Source organism: Manihot esculenta, chromosome 6 (genome assembly GCF_001659605.2).
Source record: "Manihot esculenta cultivar AM560-2 chromosome 6, M.esculenta_v8, whole genome shotgun sequence".
NCBI classification, from domain to species: Eukaryota; Viridiplantae; Streptophyta; class Magnoliopsida; order Malpighiales; family Euphorbiaceae; genus Manihot; species Manihot esculenta.
Window position 1 is genome coordinate 5,434,525 of NC_035166.2, and position 19,701 is coordinate 5,454,225.

At 31.1% G+C, this 19,701-nt stretch overlaps 1 protein-coding gene across 1 annotated transcript; it reads left to right on the forward strand.

Annotated features, from left to right (window-relative positions):
- Positions 1-13,245: 13,245 nt before the first annotated feature.
- On the forward strand, positions 13,246-17,917 carry LOC110618215 (VAN3-binding protein). Its single transcript, XM_021761334.2, has 8 exons — positions 13,246-13,528; positions 13,629-13,703; positions 13,823-13,888; positions 13,991-14,357; positions 15,316-15,486; positions 16,050-16,099; positions 17,251-17,299; positions 17,527-17,917. The coding sequence occupies exons 1-8, from the start codon at positions 13,349-13,351 to the stop codon at positions 17,751-17,753; spliced, it is 1,185 nt and encodes a 394-aa protein (XP_021617026.1). The 5' UTR covers positions 13,246-13,348; the 3' UTR covers positions 17,754-17,917.
- Positions 17,918-19,701: the final 1,784 nt, after the last annotated feature.

Below are 19,701 nucleotides of genomic sequence, written 5' to 3' on the forward strand. Positions count from 1 at the left end.
TGTGACAATAACATCGGCATCCCATCTGCCATTGGATCCTTCAATTACTAATTATGTATAAGTTCAGACCTTGAAATTTAATAAAAATAATTTTAGTTTCTAAAGTGCAAAAGCGCAAAAATACACATAACTAAAGTGTATTTTTCTTTTTGTATTTTTTTTATTTTTTTCTTTTCTACCATTTTTATCTTTTTCTTTTCAATTTGTATTATTTTTTCTTTCTTTTTCTCTCATTTTCTCTTTTTTTTTCTCTTCATTTTTCTCTCATTTTCTTTTATTCTTATTTTCTTTTATTTTTCTCTTTTTCACATTTTTTTCATTTTTCTATCATAATTTTCTTCCATCTTCTTTATTTTTACATCATTTTATTTTTTTTTTCTCATTTTCTTTCACTTCTTTATATTTTCTCCTTTTAATTTTGTGATGATTTTTATCATAAATTAATATAATTTAAAATACTAAATTAATATTTTAATATAAAATAAAATAACAAAATCATTAGTTAAAAAATTATATATATATTAAATTAATAACGAATTTAATATCAAATTTTTTTAATAATTTTTTATTTTATAAAATTAGTATCAAATTAGTAATGAATTATAATCCGTTACTAAATATAATAAAAGATTTAATTTTTATAATTTTTATTTTTAAATTTTTTTATAAAAATAAAAATAAAATTTAAATTCATTACTAAATTTTATTACTATTCCGTTATAAAAATAATAATAAATTTAGTAAATATATTACTATTGAATTAATAACGAGAATCATAGTGATGGCCATAAATCCTATACTAATCCATTATTAAAAGTATAATATTAAAAACTTTAAATTATAGACAATAAAATTAAATATTTTATATTTATCAACTAATTTGAATTTTGAAATTGTAATAGTAAATTACAATGTTGTTCTCAAACTAAATATTTTTATTTTAATAATATCTTTTTTTTTCTATCTCGTTGTTTTCTTTATTTTTATTTTTATATAATATATTATACATTAATAAAATTTTAAAATATGAAATAAATTAAAGCATATAATATTTTTTATTTAATATTATTGGTATAAAATTCGATCTTCATATACCTATAATTTATAATGATATTGGATATAATATTTAATGAAATATTTTAATATATAATAAGTCAACTTAGTCTTTGATATTTATACAAAAAGTCAGTTAGTACTATGACCTTGTATCATTAACTTTTAACATTTAAACTTTACAAAAATATCACTATTTAACACGTAAATGTTATAAAATATAACTATTCAATTTTTAAATTTTGTAACTATTTAATCCTGAAAATTCATTGTATGTCAGTTATGTATACATGTACAAGTTAAATTATATTTTTATAATGGCTAAGTGTTAAAGTTACCAATAAAAAAAATCATGATATCAACTTACTTTTTAAATAAAGTTTAAAGCTCAAATTATATATTCTGTCTAATATATATATATATATATTATGTAATAGAAATTCATTTATATAAATATTTATTACGTATATGATATAACACAATAATCACCCAAAATAATTTATAAGTTGTCAAAGTAAGTTATAAGCTGTCACTATAAGATGAAGTCACGTGGCAAGAGTCTGATAAGCCGATATGCGGTCCCACTCGTAGAAAGGAAGACCCGAATACCGTAGCACCCAGTTCCTCATCAATACTCACCCTCTCCTGAATAGATCGAGTCTTCACATTAAATTATCGTTAGTAGGTACAATCTAATATATCTCTATCAATTGGTCTATAATCACGAGATCCTCTATCAATTGGTCGGTACTAATTGGATTTTCAAAAGATGCGATAATTAATTTCATCTTTTTACAGCATAAAATTTAATGATCGTAGAGACCAATGTACGCATTCTTACACAACTACTCTTGAATTCTAAGCAATTTCTTACATTTATCATTTTCTTCAGTTTACTGACTTGAGTGTCTAAGTGGCTGCCATAGGCATCAACCACCTTATGTTCTCTTTCTTGTAGAGTGACCAATCACAGCACAACATCATTTCTATAGGTACCAATGACCTCAAGTTCTCTTTCTTACAGAATGACCAATCGCGGCATAACTTCGTTTATGCAACATCATTTGGTTTTGTTGCTGGGAGATCCATTGAATTCTCTCTGTTCATTTGGATTAAAACCAGTTTCTTATCCTCTTTCTCTTAAAAAGAAATCTTTCTTTCCTCACGAGTTACTGCTAAGGTTGCTACCAATGAGGGCACTATCATTTCTTCTACTCCTGGCAGTGGACAAAACACACTCTCTATGATCATCGAAGCAGATCTCAACAATCTGAATAATAAGCAAATGCTCCAATACATTAAAAGGTTGCAGTCTACTCTCGAGCAATACGAAATTTGGGAGGAGGCATCATTTATGGCTCCCAGGGTAAGGGAGGATGCTTCCATTGATACCCCAAGGACTCGAATAGAAGTGATCAAAGCACAGTCCAAAGGGAAGGCCAAACTGGAGGATGAAGAGTCGTCAAATGAGGCTCCAAAAAATGTCAACTGAAAGTTGGTTCAGGCCGTGTAAAGGTAACAGAAGGATCAGGAGGAGGACTATGTCCTGGACGATGCCTCGCCCCTGTCAAGAGATCTTAGCAAAAACTTTTCTAGCCAAGTTCAAGTTGCTAAGCGTGGACAAATATGATGGAACAATAGATCCCATAAGTCACTTGGCGATCTTTAGGACGACCATGTAGCTTCAAGATGTCAACGACTTCACGTTGTGCTGAGTGTTTCCATCAACACTCACAGGTTTAGCTCAGAAATAGTACCAACATCTGAGCTCAGGTTTTTAGAACTTTACACAATTTGCTATGTTATTAAAATTCAGGTTTATTATTTGTATGCCTCCTAAAAGTCTCTCTTTTGACTTGCGAAAGATCTGCCAAGGAGAGGGCGAGTCTTTAAGGAGTTTTATCTCATAGTTTAATACAGAAGTAATACAGGTGGAGGAATTAAATCATGAGATAGCATGTGAAGCATTAAAGAAAGGAACATGCAATGTTAAGTTCATGGATTCCCTAATCAAGAACCCAACCGCTACGTACCAATAGCTAATGGACAAATCCCAGAAATAAATCAGGCTGGATGACGAAGTCCAAGCGTTGAGAAAAGATAAAAGGATGATTCAAAAGCAAAACCAAAAGCTAAAAAAGTGAGGATAAGAAGGAGACCACAGAAGTTACCCAGTCTCCGGAAGAAGGGATGACCAAAGTAAGTAAGAACTATACTTCATTGAATGACTCATGAACATGTATTCTAATGTGGATCAGGAAAAATGATAAGGAGGTCAGGTGGCCTCCCAAGCTCAACCCTAAGAGAGATGAAAGGCGAGACAGGACCAAGTATTGCAGCTTTCATAAAGACCACGGACATACAAAAAAAGAGTGCTGAAAAATAAAAGATGAGATCGAGAGGTTAATAAGGGACGAAACGCATTGAAAGCTCACTAGAAAGAGTAGGGAAGAACCTAAACCCAAGGCAACAACTTATGGGATCACCCCTGACAGTGAACCTGTAAAGGTTATTCATGCAATTGCAGGAGGACCCAGCGATGGTAAGGGAAAAAATAAATGAGTCGAAGAAGATGTCCTGAATATTCAATAGTAGAGTCAGGTCACGTGTCTTTAATATAGGAGACTTAGTCTTGAAAGAACAGATGTAACAAGTGGTAATATCAAGTCTGGTAAGTTGGGTGGAAACTGAAAAGGACCATTTAGAGTTTCGAAGGTTATTCATCCAGGGTCTTATAAGCTGACCAAGTTAGATGGTCGAGTCATTTCCCACTCCTGCAATATTTGTAATCTGAGAAAATTTTATCAATAATAGTTAACGATGTACTTTTTCATGTGTGGTGTTATTCAGTGACAAGGAATGATGGGGTTGCCTTCTTCAAAAAGATTAAAGAGCATTCATTAAAAGCTACAAGGTGGGTATCTACTAGGCTCCATAATCCGATTTTTAGTCCTACTAAACAAGGCATTTTATGCCAAGGCCACAAGGCAGGTTCCGCCAAGCCACCTAATCTGGGTATTAATCTTGCTAAACAAGGCACCTTATGCTAGGCCATAAGGCGGGTTCCACCAAGCCACCTAATTCGGGTGCTAATCCCGCTAAACAAGGCATCTTATGCTAGGCCACAAGGCAAATTCCGCTAAACCACCTAATCTGGGTGTTAGTCCCACTAAACAAGACATCTTATGCCAGGCCACAAAGCGAGTATCCACTAGGCTACCTAATATGGGTGTTAGTCCCGCTAAACAAGGCATGTTATGCTAGGCCACAAGGCGGGTTCCTCCAGCCCACCTAATCCAAGTGTTAGTCCCGCTAAATAAGATATCTTATGCTAAGGCCACAAGATGGATATTCGCAAGGTCACATGATCGAGTGTTAGTCATGTTTCACAAAAAGTCTTTAAGACATTTCTCGCCCAAGCCACAAGATAGGTATCCACCAGGCCAAAGACCTGGTGTCAGTCTCAATTAATAAAATCCTTAAGCCGTTATCATGATCGAGTGATAAGATCAATTTATTATTTTTTCAATTTATTTATACTATAGCCACAAGGAGAGTATCTGCCAAACCTAATAACCAAGTGTTAGTCCTATTAACTAAGGCATTTTATGCCACGCCATAAGATGGGTATCCGCTAGGCTAAATGACCTGCCTAAAGCACTTTAAACCAAGGCACAAGGTGGGTACCCACCAGGCCTAATGACCGAGTGTTAGCCCCACAGTTATAAGAAATCTTCTAAGGCAGTTCATGCCCAGGCCATAGGATGGGCATCCGCCATACCATATGTCCAGGTGTTGGTCCTATTCTGTAAATTTTTCAAATTATTTATTTTATGGTCACTAGTTAAGCCAGTGACTGAGCGTTATGGTCAGGTGTTAACCCTTTAACAACCTTCTAAAGAGATTATTTAAGTATTGTTTGACGATGGTTGGATGAGGATTATGAACGAGTGCAGAGCATATAAATACTTAGTGAAAATAATGACAAAATATTTTCATTAAAATCATGGAAGATTACATAGGAGGAGGATCTTCAGGTTCCTCCTCCAGAGTCTCCATTACATTAGTATTTTCTACATCTACTACGTAGTCTGTAGAGACCCAATCGATGGGATTGTTCTCAGCTTGTCCCTCCTCCTTTGGTTGTCCTCATCTCCCTTCTCATCAAGGAAGATGTTGTCTATCCAGGTAAAGTCTTCAAAACTGAAAGCTCAGCCTCTAATTCAACAATTCTGTTGGAGGTGGCTCGATTCTCCTCAACCTGATACTGCAGATCCTAGACTTGGCACTGAAGTATGGCTACTTGATCCTTGGCACTCCTTGCCTAATTCACAAGGGCAAGCTTGGAAGCATTGGCCTCATCTATGTTCACCTAGAGCTTGTCTATCGACTCTAGTTTCTCTTTCATGGTACTCTCTATTTCATCAACCTGAGCTTTCAGCCTCGAGCATTCCTCTTGCAGTAGTCCTCTGTCCATCTCTTAGGCTCCAAACTCTCGCCTCAGAGCCTTGTTACGCTCTATGGCCATGTATGTGCAAAGGACACTCTCCATAGTGTGTGCATGATGTTGTCGAAGAGGTCGTCTGTCTCAACCTCATTCTAGCAATGATGATCCCTAGGCCTCAAAGCATTCTTGGCTATTAGGACTGATAGATGGGGTTCCTCAAGAAGAGAGGTCATTCGGGTCAATGCCAGCGCCAGGTGTTGGATGCTACAAGGCTACAAGGACTCAATCCTAGCATTTTCTAGAGTGGGCTCAATAGTGACGGGGACAGATGCAGAGCCACCCCTTGTAGAAGACTCGGGTTGAATAGGGGTTAATTCTTCTATTGTAAGAGGGGGTGGAGGAGGAGGAAAAATGATAATCTCCTCAATACGACGAGCCTGTTTAGGAGGAGGACTGATAGTTCTAATAACTGCTTTGCCCTTGCGAGCGGGCATGCTGCCTCAATAAATTTATTTTTTAATCCAGCCATATCTACATAGAACAAAAAGTGAGTAAGTAAGGAAGTTTGAAATACAAAAAGAGTTGAAAAGAGAAATACCCTGCTTGCTAGCTAGGGAGGTGCCTTCCCCAAGACAGGAAAGTCCGGGCGGGTGAAGACCTCGAGCCTGGTTTGCCTGGAGATGGCTCTGCCAAGATAAAATAGCGTTCCTCACTGCCTTGGTGATGTCTATCTTTTGGACATGGCCATTGTCTGGAGGAAGTCCAAAGCCTCTTCCTTCTTTGTGGCTAGACTCCACCCTTTCTCAGCTCCACATATACGTTTCAGCTTGTTTGAAGAGGACTGAAACCCCCAGACACTCGGTGGCAGAGAATGAAAAATTTATTCTTTTAGCATTTCAAAGATAAAGGGATCCGATCGAAGAGCATCTGATGTTTTCTCCCGTTGAAGAACTAGAACTCCTCATTCTTTTGTGTACCTAGCTGGTACAGTTGGAAAAAAAGCGTAATGCTTGGCTCTATATTATTGTTAAAATAAATGAACCAGAAGGCTACCAAGATCCTTCAGCTGTTAGGATGCACCTGGATGACTGACAACTTATGAAATCGGAGGACTTTCATGAAAAATGGGTCAATGGAAAATCAAATACCCACTTTCAGCTGCTCCTCGTAGACTATGATGGTATCCTCTGCAGGGATCTGGTCATCCATGCGAACGCTCGGAGATGGAGCGAAGACACGGAAGGTTTCTCGAGAGATGTGGTATTGATCGTGCAAACTTATTTTGTAAAAAACGTTTTTAATAAAATATTTTTCAATAAGTAACGTATTTTCCATTATTTGGTTTTAATTTTAAAAATAAAGTATATGACTAAATTTACATTAAATGTTAATAAGTTTTTTTAAAATAAAAAAATACTTTTTTTTAAATTACCAAATATATTAAGAGAAAAAAAAACCATCTATATTCTTTTTAAGGTAAGAAGATTCACAATAGAGCCTGTTGGCTGAGACCAAACATGGAGGCTAGCCTAAGTAACTGGCCTTGCAAGACTATGAGCAATAACATTGGCTTGCTTCCTTACTTAAGACAAGGTCCAATTAGACATCTGAGCGAAAAATAAAATGATAATCTATAACCGTTAGATCAAATTCAGACCAATCATCATATTTTGAAAGACAAACATCTACAACCAATTTCGCATCCATCTCAATATCAATATTACAAAATAAACTACTACGCAATAGGGGTGAGCATTTGGTCGGTTCGGTTCAAAACCGAACCGAACCGAATAAACCGAAAATCGAAATTTTAGTATTTATGAAAATCGAACCGAACCTATTTTGGTCAGAAACCAAATCGAATCGAATTGGTCTGATTTGGTTTGATTCGATTCGGTTTGATCGGTTTCGATTTTTAATAATTTTTTTATTTTTTACACTTTATTTTTAATATTTTAAAATTTAATTAAAATATTTTAATTTTAGTATGATTTAATTTCTCTATATTATTGAAAAAACATATTATTATCACTAATCGGTTCGGTTCGGTTTTTTCTGATCAAAACCGAACCGAACCGAAATTTCTGAAATTAAAAACTAAACCGAACCGAAATGTATAAAAAACTGAATCAAATTTTCAAATCGGTTCGATTCGGTCAGTTTTTTCGATTTGAACCGAATACTGCTCACCCCTACTACGCAACCAACTTAGAACATCCCTTAAAAAAAAAAACTTCAGCTAAAGCAAGCAAAAAGTAACTATTGTAAGTGCCAGACAATCCAAAGATAAACATAGCATTAGAATCCCTAATATCTGCCCCAAAGGAGATACATCTCAAATTTCTATGAACCACAACATCTACATTACATTTCAACCTACCAACCATAGGTTTTTGCCGGCTAGAAAAAATCACAGGGTTAGAAACCCCAAGGCTACTCACTTAGATAGACTGCCATTTAGTTAAAAGGGAAGAGCCCACTCGAACAATATCATCAACACCAACAATCTTTTCTTGCCATACAAGCAAATTTCTATGATACCACATACTTCACATTATAACGGTCACCCTATCCAAAAAGTTGGAATCCTAACAACTCGCTATATGACTAATAAAATTGTGCAAAGAAGAAAAAGGCATCAAATCCACACTCAAATTAAGAAGATTCCAATACTCAACAGCAAGAAAAAAATGCAAAATATATATATATATATATATATATATATATATATATATATATATATATATATATATATATATATATATATATATATATGTAACTCGTCCTCAACCATACTACATCTAGGACAATCTACAGTTAAATTAACAGACATATTGATCAAATTTACTTGAGATGGCAAAACCCCTCTTAAAACTCTCTAAAGGAAATTCTTAACTATAGGGGGAAAATAAAGCTTCCAAATCCTCTTTCACACACCTGACACCACAAACTGAGAGAACTCTTCATCATTCCTGATAACAACATGATACCCAGATTTGATAGAATACTTCCTATCTATAGTAAATTACCAAATCTTTTTATCCATAAAACCAGTCACACTAAGAGAAATTCGAAGGATACTCTGCACATCCTCCATAGTAAAAAGCTTAGAAAGCAAATATTCATTCCAATCTCTACCCCCTTATTAATTAAACCTGACACCCTAAATTCATGCAAACCATCAATCAATGGAGTTTGAATGAAAAAATTATCCTCGTTAGGAAGCCATGGGTCACCCTAAACATTAACTAAAGAGTCATTCCCTATTCTCCATCTAACACCAATATTTAGTAAATTCTTGAATTGCAAGAGACTCCTTCAAATAAAAATAGGATTAGAACCCACTACTGCTAAAAGGAATTCACTATCAGGAAAATATTTAGTTTTGAGAACCCTATAAAAAAGAGTACTTTGGTTAGAAATAAGTCTCTAACCCTACTTTCCAAGCATTGGTCAATTAATAGCAGATAATTTTCTAAACCCATTCCATTTGATTCTTTAGCAACACACATCCTATCAAAGACAGCCAATGGATTTTCCTTTGACCACTACCATTCGAATCCCACAAAAAAGAATTCATCATATGCTAAAGCTCCTCACACAAAGAAGCAGGCAAAAGAAAGACACTTATACAATAAGTTAGAACCGTCTGAGCTATAGATTTGAGTAAAACCTCCTTCCCCGCATGAGATAAAAGTTTACCCTTCTAACTATATATTCTTTTTCATAGCATATCCTTTGAAAAAGCAAAAATCTGCTTTTTAAACCATCCAATAAGTGAAGGTAACCCTAAATACTTGCCATAATTTAATGGACTCCAGAACCTAAAGTAGTATAAGCAACCTGTTTTTAAGAATTAATGTCATTTACACTAAAAAAAAATACTTAACTTCTGAAAATTTATCCAAAAGCAACCTTATAAGTATTCAAAATATTATAGTCCAACACTCATGAGGTGTTATTTAAAAAAAAAAAAAATTGTCATCATGGAAAAGCAAATGAGAGACACTAAGAGTATGTCTAGAGATACGGTGCACAATAAATATTCTTACAATTGCTCTTATTTTAATAAAAAAATATTTTTTATTAACTAAACTTTTAATATCTTAAAATTAAAAAATATTTTGTCATACAAATAGAAAATTATATTTAGAGAGAGACTAAACACTATTGAGAGGTGAACTAAATAAATATTTACAACTTGGTAGTCCTTTTTCTTATAAAGTTTGGCTCAGAATATTTAACATCTCTATGCCCTTTCATGTCTTTCCCAACTTTTGAAGTAAATAAGAAAAGAAGGGTGCATTGATTGTAGTCTCAAATTAATGTAAATTATATAAGTTTGTCACATGAGTCTAATGATTACTCCTTTAGCTGAATCTCCAAAATTTCATCCATCCATCCATAAAAGAGAATAATAAGGTGGCCGCCTATATGCATTTTGAGAAATAATAATCAATCCCATAAGATCTTTTCAATTAACTTCCATCACCTTTTTCTTTTTTACTATTATAGGATTTGATTGGATTAAAACTTAAAATCTCCGGATCGTAAAACCAAATTCAATATCTACTAGTTATAGTGGATGAAATCATCGCTCTTATTTTTTTTATAAACTATTTAGCATCCAAAATTTATTAGTTCGACTAATCCGAATTCGCGCCGGACAGACCCATTAAGAGGGCAAAACACTCCCTTCTAAATTTTTAAAAAAGTTACATGCTCAGGATTTAAACTCGAAATATTATAACTTAGTTTTTGTTTTTAAATATCCTCCCTTTTGATTTTAACATCTACATCTACAGAATATTAATCCTTTCGAATTTATGCTCTCTTCTCCACTAATATTTTTCCTAAAATTCAAAGCAGGCTTTCTACGGATTTTGAGCTAAATAAATATTTATTTTTTAATTAAATAACATATAATTAAAAAATATATAAAAAAAAATTAACTATTTAGTTCTATGATATCACAAGGCTCATTAGACTAGTCCTTTTGATTTGAAAACATGTATTAAAATATTTATAATATTTTAAAAAATCTATTAATTAGTCTTTTCATTAATTTTTATTATTTAGTATTGCAAAAGATTTTAAAATATTTCTAATATGGAAATACGAATTAGTAGAATTTTAAAAAATATGAAAGACTAACTAATGAATTTTTTAAAACCATAGAGACTAAACAATAAAATATTTAATAGTTAAAAAAAACAGAGAAATTAATTAATAAATTTTTTAAAATGTGATATTTTAATATATTTTTTAAAATAAAAAAATTAACGAGTGAGTTTTGTCGTACTATAAAAATTAAATAGTAATTTATACTCTTACTCAAAATTATATATAATATATTTTCTATATTAATAATATTATTATTTTAAAATTTGTGTTATTATTTTTATTATTGCTTTAATATTAAAAATTTAAACTTATTTGTTATTTTAAATAAAAATGAAAATGTTGTAATTTTATATGTAAAAGTCAGATTTAATTAAAATTAAAATTAAAATTAAAATAAAATCAACATAAAAGCAGTGCCCTGTATCGAAATTATTTAGAATTAAATCAAAATTAAAACAGAAGTAAAATTTAAAGTTTAACTCTTAAAAAAAATTAAAATTTTAATTTTAATTTTGATCGAGTGTGTAGAATACCTTCCAATTACACTCAATTTTATCCGTATTCTGAAAATTATTTCTGTTAATTGATATTTCTTTTTAATTTCATAGTGAGTTAAAGAGTTTTTGTTTTTTTATCGAAGAAAAAGTATCTTATTTTTTATATAATTAAATTATTTATTGAAAAGTAATTTTTCAGAAAAAGCTCGAACGACCTTTAACAAAAGGGTATCTGTACCCGAAACCGACATAGGTGGGTAGGTAGAGAATACCTAGGGGTGCGAGACAACTCTCTCTAAGAAATTCGGTAAAATAGCCCCATAACTTCGGGAGAAGGGGTGTCTGCTCGGCCAATTACTCGGATTCCCGATTATTTCAGAAAATAATATATTTAAATTAAATAAAATTAAGGCTTTTTAAGTATTGTATTATTCTAATAAAAGAATGCTCATTACCCTTTATCATATGGTTAGCATCAATCATGCATGTCTACTTCTTTTTATCAATTGCTGGCCCTGATGCATGCTTGCTTATAATGCCTAACAATTCTTGTATCTCTCTCTCTCTCTCTCTCTCCCCATTTCTGTCTCCCTTTTAAGGCTAGTAAGAGGGAGGTTGATGATGTGGTGGCCCTAGACAGCTCTAGTGATTTCTTCATACCCAGCTTGAGTTTATGGTTTTTATTTAAAGATGCAAAAGGAAAGGAGCTCTTGATTCCCTTTATTATTATTATTTTATCCAACACCTATCCACGCTTCTATAATGGTTAGCATGTGTTCCCTTCTAATCAAATCTTGAAGGAACCCTCTTCCAATCAATATCTATTTATCTATAAACTCTTGTAATACATAGTAGGTCCTTCATGTTTCCCAATTCCTTGTTTAATTTACACTTTGACAAGCACCCAATTGTACCCTTTACAACTGTGATAGCTCACCTGTCAAAAACTTTTCACACAAGCCTTTTCTCCTTCTTTTCAGAAAATTATTATTTAGTCTTGTGTATTAGTGAAAATAGCTATTTGGTCCCTGTATTTTAAAATATTTATTACTTAGTCCGTATTCTTTTATTATTAATTATTTAGTCCTTTTGGTTTATTTAAATCGTTATTAATATGCAAAATAATTAAGATAGAGCTAAATATTTATTTATACTCTTATATTAATTGGGATTAATCCATTGAACACGTAAATTAACCTCTTAATCTATTAACAGTTAAATTTATAAAAATTATAATGGTTAATTTATTGATAATTTATTAAAAAAATAAAATTTAGTCACAGATATTATTGACTGCTGATAATTGTGCTCTTATTTTTAAAAAATTTAAGAGCCAAACAGTAAAATTTGAGTATATTTAGTAATGAGTCAATTTTTTTTATTACAAATCATGATTAATATATATTTAATTATTATAATTTTTGTAAGTTTAGATATTCCATAAGTTATAATTTTATTTTATGTATTTAATGGGCTAATATGAAATAATACATCGATATAAATGTAAGGGTGAGCATTCGATAGGTTTGATTTAAAATCGAAACGAATCGAATAAATCAAAAATAAAAATTTTAGTATTTATAAAAATCAAATCGAACCAATTTTGATCAAAAACTGAATCGAACTGAATCGGTCTGATTCAGTTCAATTCGATTTGATTTGATCGATTTCAATTTTTAATAAAAATTTTAAATTTTTAATAAAATATTTTAATTTTAATATGATCAAATTTCTCTATATTATTGAAAAATAACATATTATTATCACTAATTGGTTCGGTTTGGTTTTTTTGATTTTTATATCAAAATTGAACCGAATCAAAATAATCGAAAATTTTAAAATTAAAAATCAAACCGAATTTTTAAATTAATTCAGTTCGGTCGATTTTTCCGATTTGAACCGAATACTGCTCACTCTTATGAATATGTATTTGGCCATTAAAATATAATTTATTTTTTCATATTTGTTCTATGTAATTTTAAATTTATAATTAATGTATGTTTTAAAATAAAAGGAATAAAAAGTTAATTTTACTAAAAGATTAGACAACAAATTTATTTTTTTTGGGTGTGCTTATACATATTTGAACATTTTTCATCTGGGCTTGTACATTTTCACTCTATGGCTACTTCCTAAATGCATATGTAGAGAGTTTATTTATATCTGAGACTTTGTAAAGCCTTCCTCACTCCCAAGCTGATTCAGCCTTTAGTTTCCAAGTATTTGGATGGATCCTGTGATCAAGCTATCGCCCTCTGAGGCACATCCTGAGACAATAGATTTTCTTTCTCGCACTTGGTGCAACTTCGCAGTTCAAGCTCTACAGCCGGAGCTACCAGACCAATCAATCATTCTCCTAGACAACTCAATCAAGAAATTTGATTGTGACGTGAAAGCTCCTTTCTCGGTGAGTCAAAATCTTTTAGCTAGCAAATTGCTTTACCCTTTTTTAGCTTTTCTTTCAAGTTATTGGAAAAATAAAAGAATATGGACTTGTTTTCTTGCAGAAGATGGAAAATAGTGTGAAGATGGATGACACAGACTTCAAGTCTCTACCACCATGGAAATCCAATGATGTGAAGGTAACGTGTGAAAATACATATTAACGCTGCTCCCCTATATATGAATATTATGAACAGCTCTGATTGCTGTTTGAAAAATAAAAAATTTCCTAAATTTTTTTTTTCCCTTCTACTTGCAGTCATGGATATGGATGCAACAAGCAATGCATCCTGAATTAAATTACAGCAGTTTCCTGAAGAAACGGGTATTTGTAAAATATTAGAAGGCAGTGGCCATAGTCCGCTTCCTTATGTCCATAATTTATTATGGAATTATTTAGCAAAATTAATGTAATTTCTTGATGCAGTTTTCATGGAAGATAGCGCCATTGAAGACAATTTCAATCAAGAAATGGTTGAAAGAGATAAAACAAAAGAGAAAGGAAGAAGATAGACTAGTAAAAGCAGAAGTACATGCAGCTATATCAGTAGCAGGGGTAGCTGCAGCGCTAGCTGCAATTGCTGCTGAGAACTCCAGAAAAAATGAATCTGCTGGAACCACCACTGCCAAGGAAGAAGCTGTCGCTTCTGCGGCGGCTTTGGTGGCCGCACAGTGTGCCCAGGTCGCAGAAGCAATGGGAGCTAAGAGAGAGCAGCTTAGCAATGTAATAGGCTCAGCCATAAGTGGTACTTCTGCAAGTGACATTCTAACACTAACTGCAGCTGCCTCTACATGTAATTCTTTCTCCTCTTCCACTTCCTTTGCATTTTAAATAATATAATATTTATTATTTAAATTATTCAAGAAACTAAATTTTTATTCGAAATAATTCAATATTAAAAAGTTATTCTAAAGGTTGACATGAAAATAAAATGATAAATAGGGTTGGGTGATTATTCGGTAAGTTCAATTTATTCAGTTCGATTTAAAATCGAATCAAATCGAATAAATTAAAAATTAAATTTTTAGTATTTATGAAAATTAAATCGAACTAATTTTGATTAAAAATTAAATTAAATTGAATTCGTATCATTCAGTTCGATTCGATTTAGTTTGATCGGTTTGATTTTTTAATAAATTTTTTATTTTTTATACTTTATTTTTATTATTTTAAAATTTAATTAAAATATTTTAATCTTAATACGATCTAATCTCTCTATTATTGAAAATAATATATTATTATTATTAAATCGATTCCGTTTATTTTTTTCTTATTAAAATTGAATCGAATCAAAATAATAAATTTTTAAAATTTAAAATTAAATTAAATCTAAATAAATAAAAAATTAAACTAAAATTTTAAATTAATTTAATTTATTCAATTTTTTATTTAAATTAAATACTGATCCGCCCTAAATTGAACAATATTTTATATAATAATAAATAATAATTATCATTATATTATTTTTTTTTTCAAATGCAAATAAAGCCACATCTAATATTTGGGTTTAAGAATGGAAACAGACTCACAACTGGGCCACTTTCTTGTAGGTCCAGTTTTGTCCAGACTAAATTTAAGTTAAATTAATTATTTAGGCTCTCTTTATTTACGAAAAAAAATATTTGAAAAATATTTTTAATAAAATAATTTATTTTTATTATTTAATTTTAATTTAAAAAATAAAATATATTAAAAATTATTATTATTATAAGTTAATTAATTAATAATGAGTTTTATTGGAATTGATGAAGCAATAAGAGGAGCAACAACTCTTAAAGCAAGAACAGGAATATGCAAGAACAGAATAAACGGGAGTGCACCAGTTCTACCCATAGAGGAAAACGCGCACCTTGATTTCGACTTTCACAAATGTAGATCAATGCTTGCCCATGGTACTCACCTGCACGTTCATACACCAGATGGTATGTATACTCTCCAACACCTTTATTATAATTTTTTACCCTGAATTTTTTAATTTAAAAATTATGAAAATCAAGAATTTAAGTTTTTTATTTTTTAAGCTAAATCACAAAAAAAAAAAATAGCGTAACATCACGAAATTAAAATTTTTAGCCAAAAATATTTTGTAAAACTTAAAAAATTATATACAGGGAATTTCTTATATTTAAAATTTAAAATATTAATAACGTTATTTCAAAGTTGCCACCTGGCATATCTTTTTCTATTATAATTTATATTTTTTATTAGTATGTATCAAATTATTTTTAAAAAATAGGTTAATTAACTTATTTATTCATTAACACTTTAAATAAATTATAATTAATAAGAAATTCTATCAGAAATAAAATTTTATAATATGGTATAAAAATGCAAAATATAAAATATATTTTAAATTATAATATTAGAATAATATTATAAAGAATTAAACAAAACTACTAATAAATAGAGGTAAAATTAAACATTTTTCTTTTATTTTTTTCCACTCTATTTTTATTTTATTTTATTTTATTTTTTCTTAAAACAGGAAATTTTACTGTAAGATCAGTGTCTATTATCCTAAACAGCCAATCCAAGGTTTGCTTCTTTCACATTTATACCTGTATGAGAAAATTTTGCTACGTGAAATTCATTTTTTTCCATTTATAGTAATTCAACCTAACAAATATAACCTTTTTTTTTTTAGAAAAATAGATCAATCGTATAAATCTATTCATTTTTTTAAGTAGAAAAAAAATTTTAAGGAATTAATTTGTAAAAAATGAATATTAGATCAAATATAGAGCCTAAGCTAAAATTCAATAATTTCAATTTAAAAAATAAATAATAAATTTAGCAATGAAAGATTAAGAACTTTTTTTCTGTCACGTTTGAAAGTTTTTTTACTTTAAAATTATCGGTTGGTATGAAATATTAAATATATTTTTTTTATAAGGAATTGAGATTATAAAGATTCGGATTTAAATCTGAATAATATTTTTTTATTCATTATACTAAGTCAAGATGAACTAAATATTAAATATTAATAAAAAAAATCACATTTTAATAAATTTCTTTTTGTAAAAGTTAGGTTTCAAAAGTATAGAAGAGTATAATATCATTGATATGAGGCTAACATGATCAATTTGGATCAAATTTAATTAGTGTTGTGTATTGGATCGGTTCTGTTTAAAATCGAATTGAATAAATTAAAAATTGAACTTTTTGATATTTATGAAAATTGAACTATATTAATTTTAGTCAAAAATCAAATTGAATTAAATTGATTTAATTTTGTTCGATTTGATTTAATTTGACCGATTTAAATTTTTTATAATTTTTTTAATTTTTTATACTTTATTTTCAATATTTTAAAATTTAATTTAAATATTTTAACTTTAGTATGATCTCATTTCTCTATATTATTAAAAATAGTATATTATTATCGCTAATTGATTTGGTTCAATTTTTTTATTTTTTTTATCAAAACAGAATCAAACTGAAATTTTAAAAATTAAAAAACGAATCAAAATGAATAAAAAATTCAACTGAATTTTTCGAATTAATTCGGTTCAATTAATTTTTTCAGTTTGAACTGAATATTACTCGCCTCTAAATTTAACTCATCCTAAAACCCTAAAAGTTATTTTAAAGGGGACGAGTGTCTAAAACTCGTTGATATATTATTATATTCCAAATCAATACCAAATTTAACAGATTGAAGTTGATTTTTATATTAATTTTTGCAGGTTATTCTGCAATTGAGAAAGCTCAATTTATTGAAAAGCAAGAAGGAAAGTATGTTGCCTCTTTTTCTCCCCGGATTTTTCTTCAATTATTCAGCATTAGGGATTTAAATTTTGATTCTATTTATTAATTTGATTTAAAATTATTAATCTGACCCATTTTTTATTTAAATCAATTAATTCAAATTTCAATTTTTTAAAAAATAATTTGACTCCAAAAACTTTGTATTAATTAGCTAGAGAGAATGAAGAATTAATTATGATCTGAAATTGGTATAGGTACTGTAATGGATGTGCATGCTGAGTTGTATAAAGATTCAGAAAAAGCTGATGATGAGGAGAATAATACATGCTATCTTATCGTCTTAACTACTAATCAAGGGATAATCAAGCTAGACATGGGAGATGATTATCATCTTTACAAGACATGGGCTTCAACCATTACTCACATGCTCATGCTTTCTACTTCTTTTTCAAATTATGAGCTTCAATTCTACAGCAACTGAAGCTACTTTCTGATTTATTTTAAAAAATAAAAAATAAAAAAATTGTGATTTGCTGTCTTAATTTTCCATTATTATTTTGTACTTTTACCATGTAATTACTACCGACTCAATCTATAATTTGTCTCCACATTTTTTTTATAGAAATTTATTTTATTCCCTTGTCTTAACATATAAGCTGATTTGGCCGTTCAAAAATAAACTAATTTATTTATTTAAAGTATTTTTTGCACTCATAACATTAACTTTAAAGTCAATTTGATAAAATATTTTACTATATTAATTTTTTTTTTATCAAATACATCAATTATTTATTAGTTTAGAATTCTTTTAACTAAATATATAATTTGAAGAGAGATGGAGAAACATGCCCTTTTGCTTTCTATTCAGGATGTAATGAGATTTACAAGAGAAAGTTATCTGAAATCTGTCTTAGGGGAGCCTATATACCCCTCACGTGGAGTATAACATGTGCTCAGACTTATAAAAGGACAATTATACCCATGAGACAGCAAAGGATATAACAAAACAATACAGCAACAAAATAATATGATTTTTATGATTATTTTGCATTCTCTACACGCCCCCTGCAAGTTGGAACTGGGATGGAGACCAGGGGCAACTTGGAACAAAGGCGGTGATGCTGATCAGAAGATAAGGGCTTGGTGAGCAAGTCTGCAAGTTGAGCAGTAGTGGAAACATGCAAAGGGTGGATGAAGCCCCGCTGAAGCTGCTCACGGACAATATGGCAATCAATTGAAATGTGTTTTGTACGTTCGTGAAAAACCGGGTTAGCGGCAATGTGCAAGGCAGCCTTGTTGTCGCAGTGGAGAGGGATTGGCAGCTGAGTAGGTACCTGCAAGTCTTGAAGAATATAAGAAATCCACAACAATTCACAAACAGTACTAGCCATGGCACGATATTTCGCCTCAGCGGATGATTTTGAGACAGTAGGTTGTTTCTTGGTTTTCCAGGAAACCAATGAGGAACCAAAAAAAATGCAGAATCCAGTGAGAGATTTGCGCGAAAAGGGGCAGGAGGCCCAATCAGAGTCACAGTAAGCTGTGAGAGGCATGGTGGCAGTAACAGGGAAGCATAGCCCTTGATGTATAGTGCCTTTCAAGTAGCGAAGGACATGAACGGCAGCATCCCAATGAGGCTTGCGGGGTTGATGCATGAACTGGCTCAGATGCTGGACAGCATAACTGAGGTCAGGCCGTGTAAGATTAACATAGAGTAACCTCCCAATTAGGCGACTGTAAATATGTGGGTCAGGGAGAATATCTCATGTATCCAGAGAGAGATGCAGGCTTTTAGGTAAGGGAAAGGAGGCTGGTTTGCATGAGTGCATACCAGCATCCCTCAAAATATCAGAAATATACTTGGTCTGGCTTAAAAGAGTAGCAGTAGAGGATCTGGCCACTTCTAGGCCAAGAAAATATTTTAGAAACCCCAAGTCTTTAATGGTGAATTTGGAATGCAAGGCACTTTTAACCTCAGTCATAACAACAGTAGAGGTACCAGTAAGGAGAATGTCATCCACATATATTAACAAGGCCAAAATATAGTCAGTAGTGCATTTAACAAATAAACAGTAGTCATGGGCAGATTGGGTGAAACCTAGTGTTTGCAAAAAGCTTGTAAACTCAAGATTCCATTGCCAAGAGGCCTGTTTAAGCCCATACAAAGATTTCTTGAGGAGGCAGACTTGCCCGGGCAGGGCCTTATCATATCCCTGTGGTGGAAGCATATAGACTTCCTCATCTAAGGTGCCATGCAAGAAAGCATTGTTTATGTCAAGTTGAAAGACAGGCCATTGTTTATGAGTAGCAAGGGCTATGAGAATACGAATTGTAGCCAATTTGGCAACAGGGGAAAAACGGTCTTTATGGTCAAGACCTTCAATTTGGTTGTAACTCTTGGCTACCAACCGGGCTTTGAACCTATCAAT